A 15,884-nucleotide genomic window follows, 5' to 3' on the forward strand; every position below is an offset into this window, starting at 1 on the left:
ATCCGTGAAGATACGGGTGAGATCCGGTCTTAAACAACCTCACAAGAGGCGACTAAGGGGATCGGGTGGTCAGGCTCGCTGACTTGGTTGATGCATGTCATTGTTTTTAAGTTGCATAGCCATGCCCATGACGTCAACCACTGGATTGTCTGGTCCAGACTCAATTATGTACAGGCCGTCGCCATATAGCTGGAATATTGTGCGGCGTTAAACAACAAACAAGAAGCAAAAAAAGGTTGAACCTTTCATGAAAATCAAAAGAAACTGGTCTCAATGATTACAGTGCTTGGATAACAATAATTTTACTTTCACATTTGTACTGTTGAGAGTACAGTTTTACATGGCGTAAAAATAACACAAGCTGACCTGGAACGAAATCTCGTCTGCTGCTTTTGCGCTTTCAGGTTGATTGCAAGTGTTTACGAATAAGTTTGAATAAAAAATGAATAAACACTGTTGTATACACTGCATTTGACACCTCTTGTACCAGAGACTAGGTGACTGGGTGCCGTTCTAGCCTGTACCCGGGAACCGGTACAGTAAATAAATCCAGTTCACTTCTGAAACATTTCATGTGCGTTACATATATGGGTGTGTCAACTTGACAAAGACCGTCTACATTGCCTAGTAGATACTCTGGAGCGTCTGTCCAGAGAGCGGAAGGTTGGTGAATGGGTCCCAGTACCAAAAGACGTTAAAATATAGTACTTGTTGTTACCCTGTCTGGCGCTCGGCATTACGTGGACACGCACGCACACACACACGCACGCCCGCGCGCACGCACGCACCATATACTATACACATATATATATATGTACGTGCATGCACGTCTCTACATAAGTACGATAATCTTTGACGCGACGTTTAACCCAATTTCACCTCATTTCTGCAGTTAGAATGCCACACAACATCTTAGAACCTGAGTTCAATCAATCAACAAGACGTTTAAACGAAAATTGAATATAATGAGATATAATATAATGATATGGATATAATAATTGTAACAGCTACAGAATTTCATCCCACAAAAATAATTTCAATGTTTAGAACAGACCATATTCACACTGCACGAGCTCTCTGGTCAAAGCAAATTGGAAAATGGCATACTATCTTGGAATCTAGTTTCTCAGATGAAAACTATTTAAATCACGTTGAAAGCATCGATAACAGTGTAGTGTGATTTTGCTAGTCTCAATTTACCCATGGGGAGTGTTCTCATTTCCCCCTCCACTCAAAATTATTTCGTTTCATCACTGTCACTAGATGACCACCGACATGTTATCTTACAGTAACATATGTTTTGTGGAAACAAGTATTCTGCATTTCGTAAACTCAAGCACATGCGGAGTATAGACCGGCATTTGTCTATGATAATTTGACAGACAACGGCTATTTTGTGATGGAAAACGACATTCTAGATTCTCTAGAAGATCTAGGGTACTTCTTTCAATTCACTGTCAATATTATCTGATAACGTCTCATTATTTTTTGTGTCGGAGAAGCGCAGCTCCACCGGTGCAGTGCTACAAAACTGATTGTCAAACGCATTGCAATACGTCACTGACGTTTACAGCATACTTGCTTTGTCAGCACAACCGAAATATTTGATTAATTCTAAATGGACTAATTTGTTTTCCTTTGATAGTCATGTATGTGTAATATCACCAAAGTACATAAACCAAAGTAAAACTAAGTACACTGTTGTCACAGAAAAAAACAATGCACTTTATTGAGTATCGAGCAACAGATTTTTTTATCAGATGCGCCAGGTTTATTTTTCATAATGTATTGCAAGTGTTACTTTATGGTGTCCATTCTTATTTTAAGTGTAATGCCCTTATAGCTTACAACAAAATGTACTAATTATGAAAAAGAGGTGAAACACTTGAGTAGAATACACTTGATTAGATCTTATCTTCATATGTTGTAGGGATTTATGTCACTACAAGAAGTCAATTATGTTTGCCATCACAGGAATTGAGGGTGGTGTGTAGGTTCAGGGTTCAACTGCTTGTATTAAGTTGTGTTTTAATGGGCTACTCTGTGTATTGCAATGTGTCCACATTGTTCGCAGAATCAATGATATCTTGAATGCAGCCATAATGACCATGTGCCACAGGTGGCATGATGCCATCTAAGTACTGTTTATTTCAAAAGATAATATTGTGACATTATTGTGTAAGTTACCATGTTTATAAATATCTATATACTTTAGTTTTATATATAGATTAATATAGACAAAATGACAATTTAATATATCTTGTAAATTATTTATTATGATAAAGTGATTTGCATCCAATGCTGTAGGAAAATGATATTGCAATATTCATCACAATCAGCATTGTTCAAATTTGACGTGTACTTTTCCTTCTCACACAGATTCTCAGGGTCTCTCCTGGATGAATCTGTACTTTCCTCATCAGTTGATCCTAGCAACAAATCCGTGGAATACACTCAACTTGTTGAGTGGCTCACCAAACAACTTAAACAGTTCTGTGGATTAGAGGAACATGTCAACGCCATCACAAGTTAGTTCCTTCAAAGTGTTGTAGTAGAAACATGAGCAAGAAAGCAACAGTGATGATCAGTGTCAGAGTGGTAATCACGGCAATGATAATCAAGGAACTGATTATCGAGAGGTTGCACACAGTATTTGTACACACTAGAGGTGAAATGATACATCGGTGTAGGGTGCATCGTAAGTTTTCATGCACCGATATGATACACGATACATTTTTTTCTTCATCGACAAAAGTTGATACACCTGCTAAAATACATTACTTGTCATTTAATGACCCCCCCCCCCCCCCCCCCCCTCATGCGTTTTTGTCAGTAAAAAATCGCAAAATGTGTTGTAATTAAGTTGACAACTGAAAATAGCCGCAAGGAACATGTCTACAGCTAGCTTTTCCTTTTGAACCTGCTCTGAAATATGTATAGTCTGTATTTATATCCTGATATGTTTCTATTGTGTCCTTGCTGTATCGTTTCACTTCTAGTACACAGACTGCTGGTTGTCACGTGTGCATAAGGATAATGTAAAGTCTGACAATGGAAGTAAAGTTAATTGGCCCACTGTGTATAGTTGACCCGTACTACTTTGTTTGAACTGCACATACAAGAGTGAGTGAGTGAGTGAGTTTGGTTTTACGCCGCTTTTAGCAATATTCCAGCAATATCATGGCGGGGAACACCAGAAATGGGCTTCACACATTGTACCCATGTCGGGATTCGAACCCGGGTCTTCGGCGTGACGAGCGAACGCTTTAACCACTAGGCTACCCGACCGCCCCGCACATACAAGAAGTAAGTGAGTATGGTTTTACGCTGCTTTTAGCCATATTCCAGCAATATCATGGGGGAGGACACTAGAAATGGTCTTCACACATTGTACCTATGTAGTGTGTGGAACGTTGGTCTTCAGTGTGACAAGCGACCGCTTTAACCACTTGGCTACCCCACCATCCTCCACGTACAAGGAATTCAGTGAAGTAGAGGGGAATGGCTGAGTAACTCTCCACTCCTTAAAAATAATGGAGCAGAGGCCCATTATTTTTAAGGAATGGTGAGTTACGAGGATATTCCCCTACTTAAATCTCATCCCTACTTTCACACTTTGACAAAATATTTTGTTGTAGAAAATATTTGAAAAATACGCTAGAACTCTTTGTTGTTTGTATTTACTCTGCGTGAGTCTCCCTTGCGTGATGCACAAGGAGTGCGTTTTCTGCTGCTGTTGCATGTGCGCCAAGCTCCGCTGGAGCTAACATTTACCATGTTTACAATGCATGGTACACGGCTCTTCATAATTCCGTTGGGTACTAAACTAGTATTTATCAATCGCTTGCATATTGTTAATACTTGCTGACGTGAATAATATAAGGATATATATATTTGTTTTTTCTCGTCAAAGGTTTATTTAATTGTTGTAAGTATGAACATTGTTGTAGGTAACCTGCTCTTACACAATATCATATACATATCATTTTGACCTTTTTAGCATTATGCAAAATTATGAAATAATTAACAGTTAATTTCACACGATTCCTTCATGTGCCGCCGTAGCTGAGGCTGACAATTACACGTTCTCAAATGAAACGATGCGGGTTCAAAGCCCGCTGGCGACACATGTTTTCGGAAAGAAAATGAAATTATTCACTTGTCAATAAACATGATAAATGTTAAAGATAGTTCCGTCTATTCCAAGTGGAAATTAATTCAAATGCTAGTTCAAGATAATGTATGGTTGACAAACAATTCTCCATTCCTGGAAAATAATGGAGCGATAAAACAATAGAATGACATCACAGATGTGTTTTAACAATAGAATCGGATGTCATACATGACTCATAGTTCCTTTGGCATAATCCATCATTATACAACCCTTTGACTACATGGTCTGTGTGACCCGTTAAGATCCAGGGTAGAATGGGTCTTTAGCAACCCATGCTTGCCACAACAGGTGACTAAGCTTGTCGTAAGAGGCGACCAACGGGATCGGGTGGTCAGGCTCACTGACTTTGTGCATGAATGTCATCGTATCCCAGTTGCGTGGATCGATGTTCATGATATCAATCACTTGATTGTCTGGTCCAGACTCGATTATTTACAGACTGCCGTCATACAGCTGGAATATTGCTGAGTGTGGTGTTAAACAACAGACAAACAAACAAGACATGGTCTGTGTGCATGGCGGATGTGTGAAGGGTACATGTTAAATCCCAACTCATCAATGATTCATTTGTTACAAGTTGTAACATAAGTGTTGAAAGTCGAGAGGTCTTTGTCGTAACTCGAATGTAAAAAAAGTAAACAGTAAACAGATTGATACTTTTGCAGGATTCCTCCTTGACCTAAACATGCTCAATATACAGGGGACAGAAAAAACTTGTGAAGGATTGGTGCATTAACCTTGTGTAAAACTGTGATGGAGTGTCCAGGCAATGTCGATTATGCACTATGTGATGTAAATTCTATTGAAGATGAATTCTCATCTTCTATTTGAATGTCCTGCCAATTATGACCTTAGTACATCAATAGATATTACTTCTTTTTTATTCATATACCCTGCTATGGGAAAGTATGTCATTCATGACAAATTGTTCAAACTGTATAAGAGAAGCACTGACATTATGCTCTGCGTATATGTAATATATGTATTACTGCCACTGCCTCCTATTGTCATAAACTTTAATATATACTTATACGTGGGTCCGAGGCCTTATATGAGTTAAAATGATTGATATGCTCCAGGAGCCCAGGATATAACTTACTTTCCAGCACTGTGCGACAATATTACATTTTGGTTTAAGATCTGGGTTAGAATTGTTTTTTAGCAACACATGCTTGTCATAGAGGTGGCTATGCTTGTCATAAGAGGTGACTACGGGATCAGATGGTCAGACTCGCTGATTTGGTTGATGCATGTCTTCGTGCCCATTTGCATAGAACAATGCTCATGACGTCAATCACTGGATTGTCAGGTCCAGACTCGATTATTTACAGATTGCTGGAATATCGCTGGCTACGGCATTAAACAACATACAAATATTTTGGAGAGAACTACTGCTCGCTACATTTGTTACGGGACAAGGACTAGAAAATGTGTTTATCCTGGCTCTGAATGTTTTGAATTTTTCAAAGAATGAAGTAACTGAACAGAACAAAATATGTTGCAGATGCTGATGACTGGTCAAACTTTGAACTTGAGTTGAGTGGCTTCCTCCGAGAATATGGTAGGTCATGCTAATTGTTGTCTTTCCTGTTAGAAATCGTTTGTCCAAATGTAGTAAGTGGATTGAGTCTTTGATTATGCAATGTACAATGACAAATGTGCAAATATCTGTGTTAAAATTAAGTCTGTTTTGGACTGTTAGCCTTTAAATAAAAGCTGCTCCTGCAATCATAATGGAAAAGACTGGAAAGAAATATGTGAAATCTACAAGTAGCTGCACATTGTTGGCATGTTTGGTGTTGTGAACATCAACAGTATTTGCTGTACATTGACTGTTAGTCACAAGTTACATGATTCAATTGCAGGGTGTCCCTATCCTTCACTCAACGATGGTCCCATCAGTCAGCGGCTCACCACCAGAGAGAGCAAGCTTCAACTTCTGGGTAGATCTCTGACATGTCTTTGACCCTCACCTTACAATGTCACCTGCCAATGTCACCTTCCAGTGTCACCTTGCAATGTCACCTTCCTCTGTCCCCTGCCAAGTGCCACCTGCCAATGTCGTCCTCTAATCATGCCAATGTCACCTTCCAATGTCACCTTCCAATTTCCCTTGCCATTGTCACCTTCCAATGTCACCTTCCAATGTCACCTTCCAATTTCCCTTGCCAATGTCACCTTCCAATGTCACCTTCCAAGGTCACCTTCCAATGTCACCTTCCAATTTCCCTTGCCAATGTCACCTTCCAATGTCACCTTCCAATTTCACCTTCCAATTTCCCTTGCCATTGTCACCTTCCAATGTCACCTTCCAATGTCACCTTCCAATTTCCCTTGCCAATGTCACCTTCCAATGTCACCTTCCAATGTCACCTTCCAATGTCACCTTCCAATTTCCCTTGCCAATGTCACCTTCCAATTTCCCTTGCCAATGTCACCTTCTAATGTCACCTTCCAATGTCACCTTCCAAGGTCACCTTCCAATGTCACCTTCCAATGTCACCTTCCAATTTCCCTTGCCAATGTCACCTTCCAATGTCACCTTCCAATTTCCCTTGCCAATGTCACCTTCCAATTTCCCTTGCCAATGTCACCTTCTAATGTCACCTTCCAATGTCACCTTCCAAGGTCACCTTCCAATGTCACCTTCCAATGTCACCTTCCAATTTCCCTTGCCAATGTCACCTTCCAATGTCACCTTCCAATTTCCCTTGCCAATGTCACATTCCAAGGTCACATTCCAAAGTCACTTTCCAAGGTCACCTTCCAATGTCACCTTCCAAGGTCACCTTCCAATGTCACCTTCCAAGGTCACCTTCCAAGGTAACCTTCCAGACTTGATTTCCTGGCTGCAGTGATGTAGCTGGAATATTGCTGACTGGTATAAGACAACATCAACTCACAGCTGGGCTAGTAGAATTCCTGAATATTGATGCCATTGTAAACGTATCACTGTATCACTTTGTGCTTTCCTCCCACATTACACTGACATACCATAAAATATAACTGGAAAAGTGATGAAAGCGGTGTTAAATCGAACTCACTCACTCATTGATGCCATGATACAAGTATTGTATTGAGAGGTCATGTATCGATATTAAACGTTACAAGGATATACAAGGACATATTACGTGGTCGGAAAATGAATACAAGTGTACAAGGGTTCTCAAGTGATTTGGATGATTGATAGTTTAGGGAATTGTTTGTGGGTCCGTTGTCCTTCCTTTTCATGGTATAAGTCCTTGATGTGACAAATGGTGAACATTTCATGCATCACATTGTTAACTTCTCCACTGTTTCATAAAACAGTTGAAAGCACCGTACTGGATTTGCCCAACTTAACATGAACCAAGTCTGAATAGTTATGACATATAAGGTCCTCCAAAAATGCCGGAAATTCCACTAGGCCTGGGGATAGCTATAACTGACTGACGACATTGGACCAGCCTAGTGCCAATATATGTCCCTGTATTTATCTTTCATGGTATTGGAAGACCAATATTCTGGTGTAAGAGTGCCTTGTTAAGCTGTAAGTGCTGCCATAACTGACTGGGTACTTTCTGTCCTGCAGACTACCTGTGTACCGAGATGGCCAGTGTGAGGATCCTGGCAGCAGGGAAGCCTGGCTTGTTGAAGACCCCCACCACCACCCCTGATGGTGTGTCAGCCCAGGTACTTGTGTGGAGGAGTCCCCCAAGGGATTACAGAGCTATTCCCGATTTTTTAAAAGTACTGATTTAACTCGGAAGTTTGCTGCATCAGCCATCATTTGTTTATTTGACTTACTGACTTTTGCCATTTACATTTCTTGGTGTGAATGTTGTCCAAACTGCGCAAAATTGCTTAAAATGCAATCAAATGTTTTAAACATTTCTTTGGATGGGGGTGCCCCCCGAGACTTTTCCTCTTTTTCCGGGAAAACCTGCTCACATCCCTGGTTGTTACTGCATTATGTTGAGGCTGTTGTTGCTGCTGTGTCTGCATTATGTTGAGGCTGTTGCTGTGTCTGCGTTATGTTGAGGCTGTTGTTGCTGCTATATCTGCGTTATGTTGAGGCTGTTGTTGCTGCTGTATCTGCGTTATGTTGAGGCTGTTGCTGTTGTTACTGCAGTATGTTAAGGCTGTTGCTGCTGTGTCTGCATTATGTTGTTGCTGCTGTATCTGCGTTATGTTGAGGCTGTTGCTGTTGTTACTGCAGTATGTTAAGGCTGTTGCTGCTGTGTCTGCGTTATGTTGTTGCTGCTGTATCTGCGTTATGTTGAGGCTGTTGCTGCTGCGTCTGCACTATGTTGAGGCTGTTGTTGCTGTATCTGCGTTATGTTGAGGCTGTTGTTGCTGCTGTGTCTGCATTATGTTGTTGCTGCTATATCTGCGTTATGTTGAGGCTGTTGCTGCTGCGTCTGCACTATGTTGAGGCTGTTGTTGCGTCTGTGTCTACGTTATGTTGTTGCTGCTGTATCTGCGTTATGTTGAGGCTGTTGCTGCTGTGTCTGCACTATGTTGAGGCTGTTGTTGCCGCTGTGTCTGCGTTATGTTGTTGCTGCTGTATCTGCGTTATGTTGAGGCTGCTGTTGTTGCTGCTGCAGGCTGAGAGCGACGTGGCCACGTACCTGAGACAGATGCTGATGGCTCTGGGCTTCCCCAAACCACCCACAAACATCACACCATTCCAGCTGTTCAGCAAGGTGGAGTCCAAGGTGAGGAATGTTTCTGTGTTCTGTAACTCGTTTTCTGTAACTCGTTTTCTGTAACTCGTTTTCTGTAACTCGTTAACTCCTGACAGTCAGATTGTTTCTCATGTTAGTCACATCTGTAAACACAAATGGTCTGCGAAACTGAATCCCACGTGATCCTGCATTTGTAACACAAGTATGTGCCCACTGGGCTCTGAGCATATTTTGATATTTGACATCTATCTTCTTGATGCTTTCATCTTTATGTCTGTGAGATGAAACATGAAGGATGATCTTTCCTGTGAAATCATTAAACGTTGCTCAAAGAAGTCCAGCAGATCTTCCAACCATTGTTGGGGTGGATGGGTAGCCTAGTGGTTAAATCGTTCGCTCTTCATGCCCAAGACCCGTGTTTGATTCCCCACTTGGGTACAATGTTTGAAGCCCATTTCTGGTCTGCCCCGCCGTGATATTGCTGGAATATTGCTAAAAACGGCATAAAACCATACTTACTCACTCTCTCCAAACTATAGTATCCATATTGAAACATGTGTTTTCTTGCACTCGTAATCATTTATGAATATATTTACGTCGTGCGATTTGATCTTTTGGAAATGCTGAGCATATGCATCGACAAGTTTTAATGAAACATTAGTAAAACTTTTAGCCAATTACCTTTCATAAGTTGTCACTGAACACTTTTATCTATCTATTGATGGTCACTGAACGCTTTTATCTATCCATTGATGGTCACTGAACAATTTTATCTATCCATTGATGGTCACTGAACACTTCAATCCGTTACGAAAGTTATGCTGAATCTCGATTCCAATAATACTGACATGACAAAGAATGTCCTGCAAGGTAAACTTTGTAAACAGGTTAAAGAGTTGGTGGCAAAGCACCCAAGTCTGCTCGGCAAGCCGCTGCTGAAGGCGCGGCTGTCGGACAAGCAGTGGGAGCAGGTGCTGAAGGTCAACATGGCGCTGTGTGAGGAGTACAAGCTGAGGAGGGACATGTTGATCAAGCGGCTCGACGTCACCATCCAGTCCTTCAAGTGGTCTGACAAAGCAAAGGTATACTCTCATTCAAGCCTATATATCTTGTTAGTTTTAGGGTAATCTTTGGGGACTCTAGGTTAGAATTTGTGCCAAGCAACCTGGCCGTATGAGGCGACAGAATTGAGTGGGTGGTCAGTCTTCGTTGCTTGTTTTATTACCTTGATGAAGTGGATTCTTGCTCATAATATTGTTTATTGGAGTGTCTGGTTCAGATTCAGTTATTTACAGAATGCAATCTTTGCTAAGTGTGATGTGAAACAACAAAGTTACCAAGGTTCATCAAGGGTCATCAAGAGTTATCAAGGGTCATCTAGGGTCATCAAGAGTTATCAAGGTTCATCAAGGTTCATCAAGGGTCATCTAGGGTCATCAAGAGTTATCAAGGTTCATCTAGTGTTATCAAGGGTCATCTAGGGTCATCAAGAGTTATCACGGGTCATCTAGTGTTATCAAGGGTCATAAGGGGTCATCATGGGTCATCAAGGTTCATCTAGTGTTATCAAGGGTCATCTAGGGTCATCAAGAGTTTTCAAGGTTCATCTAGTGTTATCTAGGGTCATCAAGAGTTATCAAGGGTCATCTAGTGTTATCAAGGGTCATAAGGGGTCATCATGGGTCATCAAGGTTCATCTAGTGTTATCAAGGGTCATCTAGGGTCATCAAGAGTTATCAAGGTTCATCTAGTGTTATCAAGGGTCATAAGGGGTCATCATGGGTCATCAAGGTTCATCTAGTGTTATCAAGGGTCATCTAGGGTCATCAAGAGTTATCAAGGTTCATCTAGTGTTATCAAGGGTCATCTAGGGTCATCAAGAGTTATCAAGGGTCATCTAGTGTTATCAAGGGTCATAAGGGGTCATCATGGTTCATCTAGTGTTATCAAGGGTCATCTAGGGTCATCAAGAGTTATCAAGGTTCATCTAGTGTTATCAAGGGTCATCAAGAGTTATCAAGGGTCATCAAGAGTTATCAAGGTTCATCTAGTGTTATCAAGGGTCATCTAGGGTTATCAAGGGTCATCTAGGGTCATCAAGAGTTATTAAGGTTCATCTAGTGTTATCAAGGGTCATCATGGGTCATCAAGGTTCATCTAGTGTTATCAAGGGTCATCTAGGGTCATCAAGAGTTATCAAGGTTCATCTAGTGTTATCAAGGGTCATAAGGGGTCATCATGGGTCATCAAGGTTCATCAGGGGTCATCAAGGCTCATCAGGGGTCATCAAGGTTCATCAATGGTCATCTTAAGCCAATGTTATAATTTATTTTCTGTAGCTGTTGTCTGGCTGCAAAGCATTTAATGTGACGCACTTCCTGCCTCCATCTTGTCGCTGAGCCGATTCATAAACACAAGTTGGTGATATGGCCAGTATCGTACAATGGACTCTGCTATCAGTGGAGATTTCTTATGATTACAGAAATGTTTTTTTATTAACATTTATCACTTATTCATTGCAGCATAATGAGGACAAAATAGCCAAAGTATATCAGCCTATAAGGAAACAACTTGTGTCGAAAACCAATATAGGAGTCCCCCAGATCCTGGCAGCAAGAGATGGTACGTTTCTCCAGCATTGTGGAGGGGAGGGCAGCTGGAGGTCTTCATAGCGAGACCGATTATTGATAGGACTTGTTTAATCAACTCATCATGAAAAATATGCAATAGCCACACATTTCTAGGTAGCAGGTATTCATTGTTCCTGGCTGTGAACAACTGTGCTGTAGACCAGGGTTCCGTTGTACGAAACAACCTTAGTGCTACGACTGCGTAAGTCCATGTTAAGGTGTGGTTTTTAAGGTGACCTTAGCGCTAAGAACGCTTTGTACAACGGCACCCTGTCGTCTAAGGCGCCACCACAATGCGCTGTGCAGAGTTGCATCCCTTGGGCACGCCTGATACCTATGATCGTGGGTTTGATTTTCCCTTTCTCCTTGATCATGTTTCTAGGTTAGGCAGCACTATACCTGTGCTCGTAGGTTCGACTTTCCCTTTCTCCTTGATCATGTTTCTAGGTTAGGCAGCACTATACCTGTGCTCGTGGGTTTCACCAAAGTTTAACCCAACTTACTCACTTCCTCCATGGGTAGCCTAGTGGTTAGAGTGTTTGCTTGTCACGCAGAAGACCCGGGTTCGATTCTCGATGTGTACAACGTGAGAAGCCCCTTTTCCGGTGTCCCCCGCCGTGATATTGCTGGAATATTGCTTATATTGGCGTAAAACCAACGTGCATCCATGATGAGGTAAACAAAAGTGTTCCTGTATTTGTACAGTGAGGGGAAAGATGAGTTGCTGTATCCCAATCGTAGTCTGGCGCTATCAATTAATTAGGCCAAAGAGATTTCAAAGTAGTCCTCAAATGTATATCAATTGTATATCCTTGATCTATCAATCTAACATTGTATATCCTTGATCTATCAATATACATTGTATATCCTTGATCTATCAATCTACATTGTATATCCTCGATCTATCAATCTAACATTGTATATCCTTGATCTATCAATCTAACATTGTATATCCTTGATCTATCAATCTACATTGTATATCCTTGATTTATCAATCTACATTGTATATCCTTGATCTAGCAATCTACATTGTATATCCTTCGTCTATCAATCTAACATTGTATATCCTTGATCTATCAGTCTACATTGTATATCCTTGATCTAGCAATCTACATTGTATATCCTTCGTCTATCAATCTAACATTGTATATCCTTGATCTATCAGTCTACATTGTATATCCTTTATCTATCAATCTACATTGTATATCCTTAATCTATCAGTCTACATTGTATATCCTTGATCTATCAATCTATATTGTATATCCTTGATCTATCAATCTACATTGTATATCCTTGATTTATCAATCTAACATTGTTTATCCTTGATCTATCAATCTACATTGTATATGCTTGATTTATCAATCTAACATTGTATATCCTTGATCTATCAATCTAACATTGTGTATCCTTGATCTATCAATCTACATTGTATATCCTTGCCTGTTATGTGATTACGTAACACATGTTTCTCCACTGCAGATTTAACCCAGATTCAGAAGACGAGCAGCGGGGAGGCCCGGGAAAAGACAAAGTGTGCAATAAATAGAGTCCTGATAGGAAGGGTGAGCAGTGGACGTTCCAGGGGGGCTTGTGGTGCATCAATTCAGTCAGTACCAAGACTCAGTCCCTCTTGAAATGAAAAAGTCAAAGTCATTTTCCTTCATATATGTGTGTGTGTGTGTGTCTGTGTGTGTCTGTCTGTCTGTCTGTCTGTCTGTTGGTGTGTGTGTGTCTGTGTGGTCGGAATCACTGCCTGAAGCCTTTGAAGCAGATTGGAGGCTATACTGAGTCTGTAAAAGCTTTTGTTGATTGTCCAGGTCCCCGACCGTGGAGGTCGAACCACCGAACTAGAACCACCGCCTCCAGAGATGCCAGCGTTCATGCAGCGGTCAGCAGCGCCTCAAGGTCAGCCTGCTAATGTGTGCTAGAGAAATAGTTATCATAATTATCGTTCACTCACCTAAATGTCTCTGATACCCCCAACACCTAATGTAACATTGGTAAAAGAACACTGTTGATACTCTAGTTGGATTGGTTCACATCATATAATGTTGAGAAGGGAAACACTTGAATGGGTAGTCAGCTAACTAATACCATGAATGGTTACAAAACATGTTCTGGAAAAGAAATGTTTCGTCAGAAACTTCCATTTTCCCAAAGCAAGTGAGTTGACTGTAAAAATCTAGTTTACATACTTGCTGAACTCAGCTGCAAATTGGGAGTGATATTTGGTCTATGCATAGTCCAATCAAAATTGCGTGAAGAAATCGACATCTGGTTTGTAAACAACATGGTTTTCAACGTACAGATTTTGGCCGACTGCAGGCTTTGCAAAATATGTGTTCTGTCAACTGGGCATCCATAGATATTTTGCAAATCTGTACATGTTTTTAGTCAGGGTGCTCACGTGATTTGATACAGATCTTGATTGTCGATCAGATCGTCTTGACATGGCGGCTCCATTTTGTTAGAAACACACAGCGTGTCTTTATTCTTATGATGATATGCTGCCATGATTTCCAAACGCTAACCCTGCACGAGACAAATGGTGCATCTCGAATCATGGACCTATGACGTCACATGTGATGTGTTCATGAGCCTCGGTTCCCACAACATACCAGTATGTTCGTTTGTGCGTCGAACCAATCTAATATCTCTTGAATAGGAGTAAGTCTTCATATATTGACCAACATGTATGGTATTCACATTTCTTCTGGCAGTGAGTATATAACTGTATGACTTGGGGAATTTGTACTGGCTTTGGCTGCAGATTAAGGGTCAGTATCAGCCAAGGAGCAGGCCTACGTAAATCCCTGTCGTTAGTCAATATTTCTCTGCCATTTCAGTTTTGTTGTTTTGCGATTCTTCTGATTACCAGCATACTGGCTGAAGTAGCCTCAGACATTTGATTCCAAAAACTAAAATAGATGCAAATGTAAAAAATAGTCTCTTAAGCATTTCTAGATTTGTATATAGTAGTTACATGTTTCTGTTGATTGTTTCAGGGCGTGGCAGAGGTGGTGGTCAGAGGGGAGGAAGAGGAGGAGGAGGAGGTGGGCGTGTCCAGGGTGGGTGGGGCGAGTCCCACAGTCAGAACCAAGGAGGGAGCTGGGCCCAGGGTGGAGGAGGATATGGAGGGTCAAAGGGAGGGTATAATCAGGGTGGGGGTGGGGGTGGTGGATATGGAGCGGGCGGGGGCGGATATCACGGGGGAGGAGGGGGAGTTTATCAAGGGGGTGGAGGTAGTTATCAAGGCGGTGGAGGGGGTAGTTATCAAGGGGGAGGAGGGGGTGGTTATCAAGGGGGTGGTGGGGGAGGAGGAGGTGGTTATCAAGGCGGTGGAGGGGGTAGTTATCAAGGGGGAGGAGGAAGTGGTTATCAAGGGGGAGGTGGTAGAGGAGGAGGAAGGGGGCGGGGCAGAGGGGGAGGGAGGGGTAGAGGTAGGGGTGGAGGAGGCTACAACTGAATGTAAACCTTTGTCACATATGATGCATAGTTTGTGAAGAATACCGCCAGAGGCAATACAATTACTTACCTAGTGTTCTATCCTGTTTGAGAAAGGGCATTATTATTTACAATTGAGTCTCTTTGATTGTTATTTAAGAATTTCTGTTTAGTGTAAGTTCCATATACAATAGGCATTTTTATGATCATTTTGGTTGTTGTGAAGAATTAGTTCCAGAGGTTGTTGAAGTTTTGGTTGTTGAATGCAGCATGTTTTATTAATGAAATATCATAGCTTGTTCCTGTCAGTGAGTGGGAAAGTGAGCATTGAGGTTCATGATGCATGCTAATTTCTAAACACTTATTACAAATATTCTCCACATCATACAAGCAACGCTTTGTGCCAAATAATCAAGTGAGAGGGACATATGGCTAATGCAAGTAATTCAGAATAAATGGCAAATAGATTTATGTTAGGCTGGTTTGTGCCTCGCCTTTGTTACATAAACTAACTGACAACCCCTCACTTTTGTATTTGTCCAAGTTAATGTCCTCGTCTGTTGCTGCCCTGTGACACCATTTTTATAGCAAAATAAATCTATTTATATGAACCTGTCTGTGTTACTGCCTTTGAAGAATGTCGGGAATTGAACCCGGGTCTTCGGCGTGAGGAGCAAACGCATTTAACCTCAAGACTACCTGTCTGCCACTCGCATGCTATCCGAAGTAATCTTGTCTGGCCCAGACTAGAATACTGCTGACTGCAGCAAATCAGCACTCTGCTTGGGACCCACCCTACCCCATCACAACCCGCACCACCTTTTAACCCTGTTCTATCAGGAGACCATGGACCTGAAACTACAAGGGCTTGTAGCACTCTTCTGGTGCTGAAACACAAATCACTTCATGGCTATATATATATATATTAGTTAGTTCATTGGTGTCAGATAGATATACCAGCATACCCCT

General features: G+C 41.4%; 1 protein-coding gene across 1 annotated transcript; it reads left to right on the top strand.

Moving 5' to 3' along the window:
- The first annotated feature begins 1,325 nt into the window (after positions 1–1,325).
- LOC139443828 (protein FAM98B-like) lies at positions 1,326–14,937 on the top strand. The gene is made up of 11 exons (XM_071224733.1): positions 1,326–1,437; positions 2,380–2,528; positions 5,679–5,735; positions 6,040–6,117; positions 7,746–7,846; positions 8,761–8,871; positions 9,729–9,923; positions 11,364–11,463; positions 12,951–13,033; positions 13,289–13,376; positions 14,477–14,937. Exons 1-11 carry the CDS (start codon positions 1,400–1,402, stop codon positions 14,935–14,937), a joined length of 1,461 nt encoding a protein of 486 aa, XP_071080834.1. The 5' UTR covers positions 1,326–1,399.
- Positions 14,938–15,884: the final 947 nt, after the last annotated feature.

Source organism: Haliotis cracherodii, unplaced genomic scaffold, assembly GCF_022045235.1.
Source record: "Haliotis cracherodii isolate W230 unplaced genomic scaffold, xgHalCrac1.p SCAF_5, whole genome shotgun sequence".
In the NCBI taxonomy this organism is placed as follows: Eukaryota; Metazoa; Mollusca; class Gastropoda; order Lepetellida; family Haliotidae; genus Haliotis; species Haliotis cracherodii.

Excerpts from the sequence above, each read along its gene's own strand:
- LOC139443828 (XM_071224733.1), top strand. The coding sequence starts at position 1,400 with ATGGAAAACGACATTCTAGATTCTCTAGAAGATCTAGG. Across the intron at positions 5,736-6,039 it reads TGGCTTCCTCCGAGAATATG|GGTGTCCCTATCCTTCACTC; the intron begins GTAGGTCATGCT and ends ATTCAATTGCAG. Across the intron at positions 6,118-7,745 it reads GAGCAAGCTTCAACTTCTGG|ACTACCTGTGTACCGAGATG; the intron begins GTAGATCTCTGA and ends TCTGTCCTGCAG.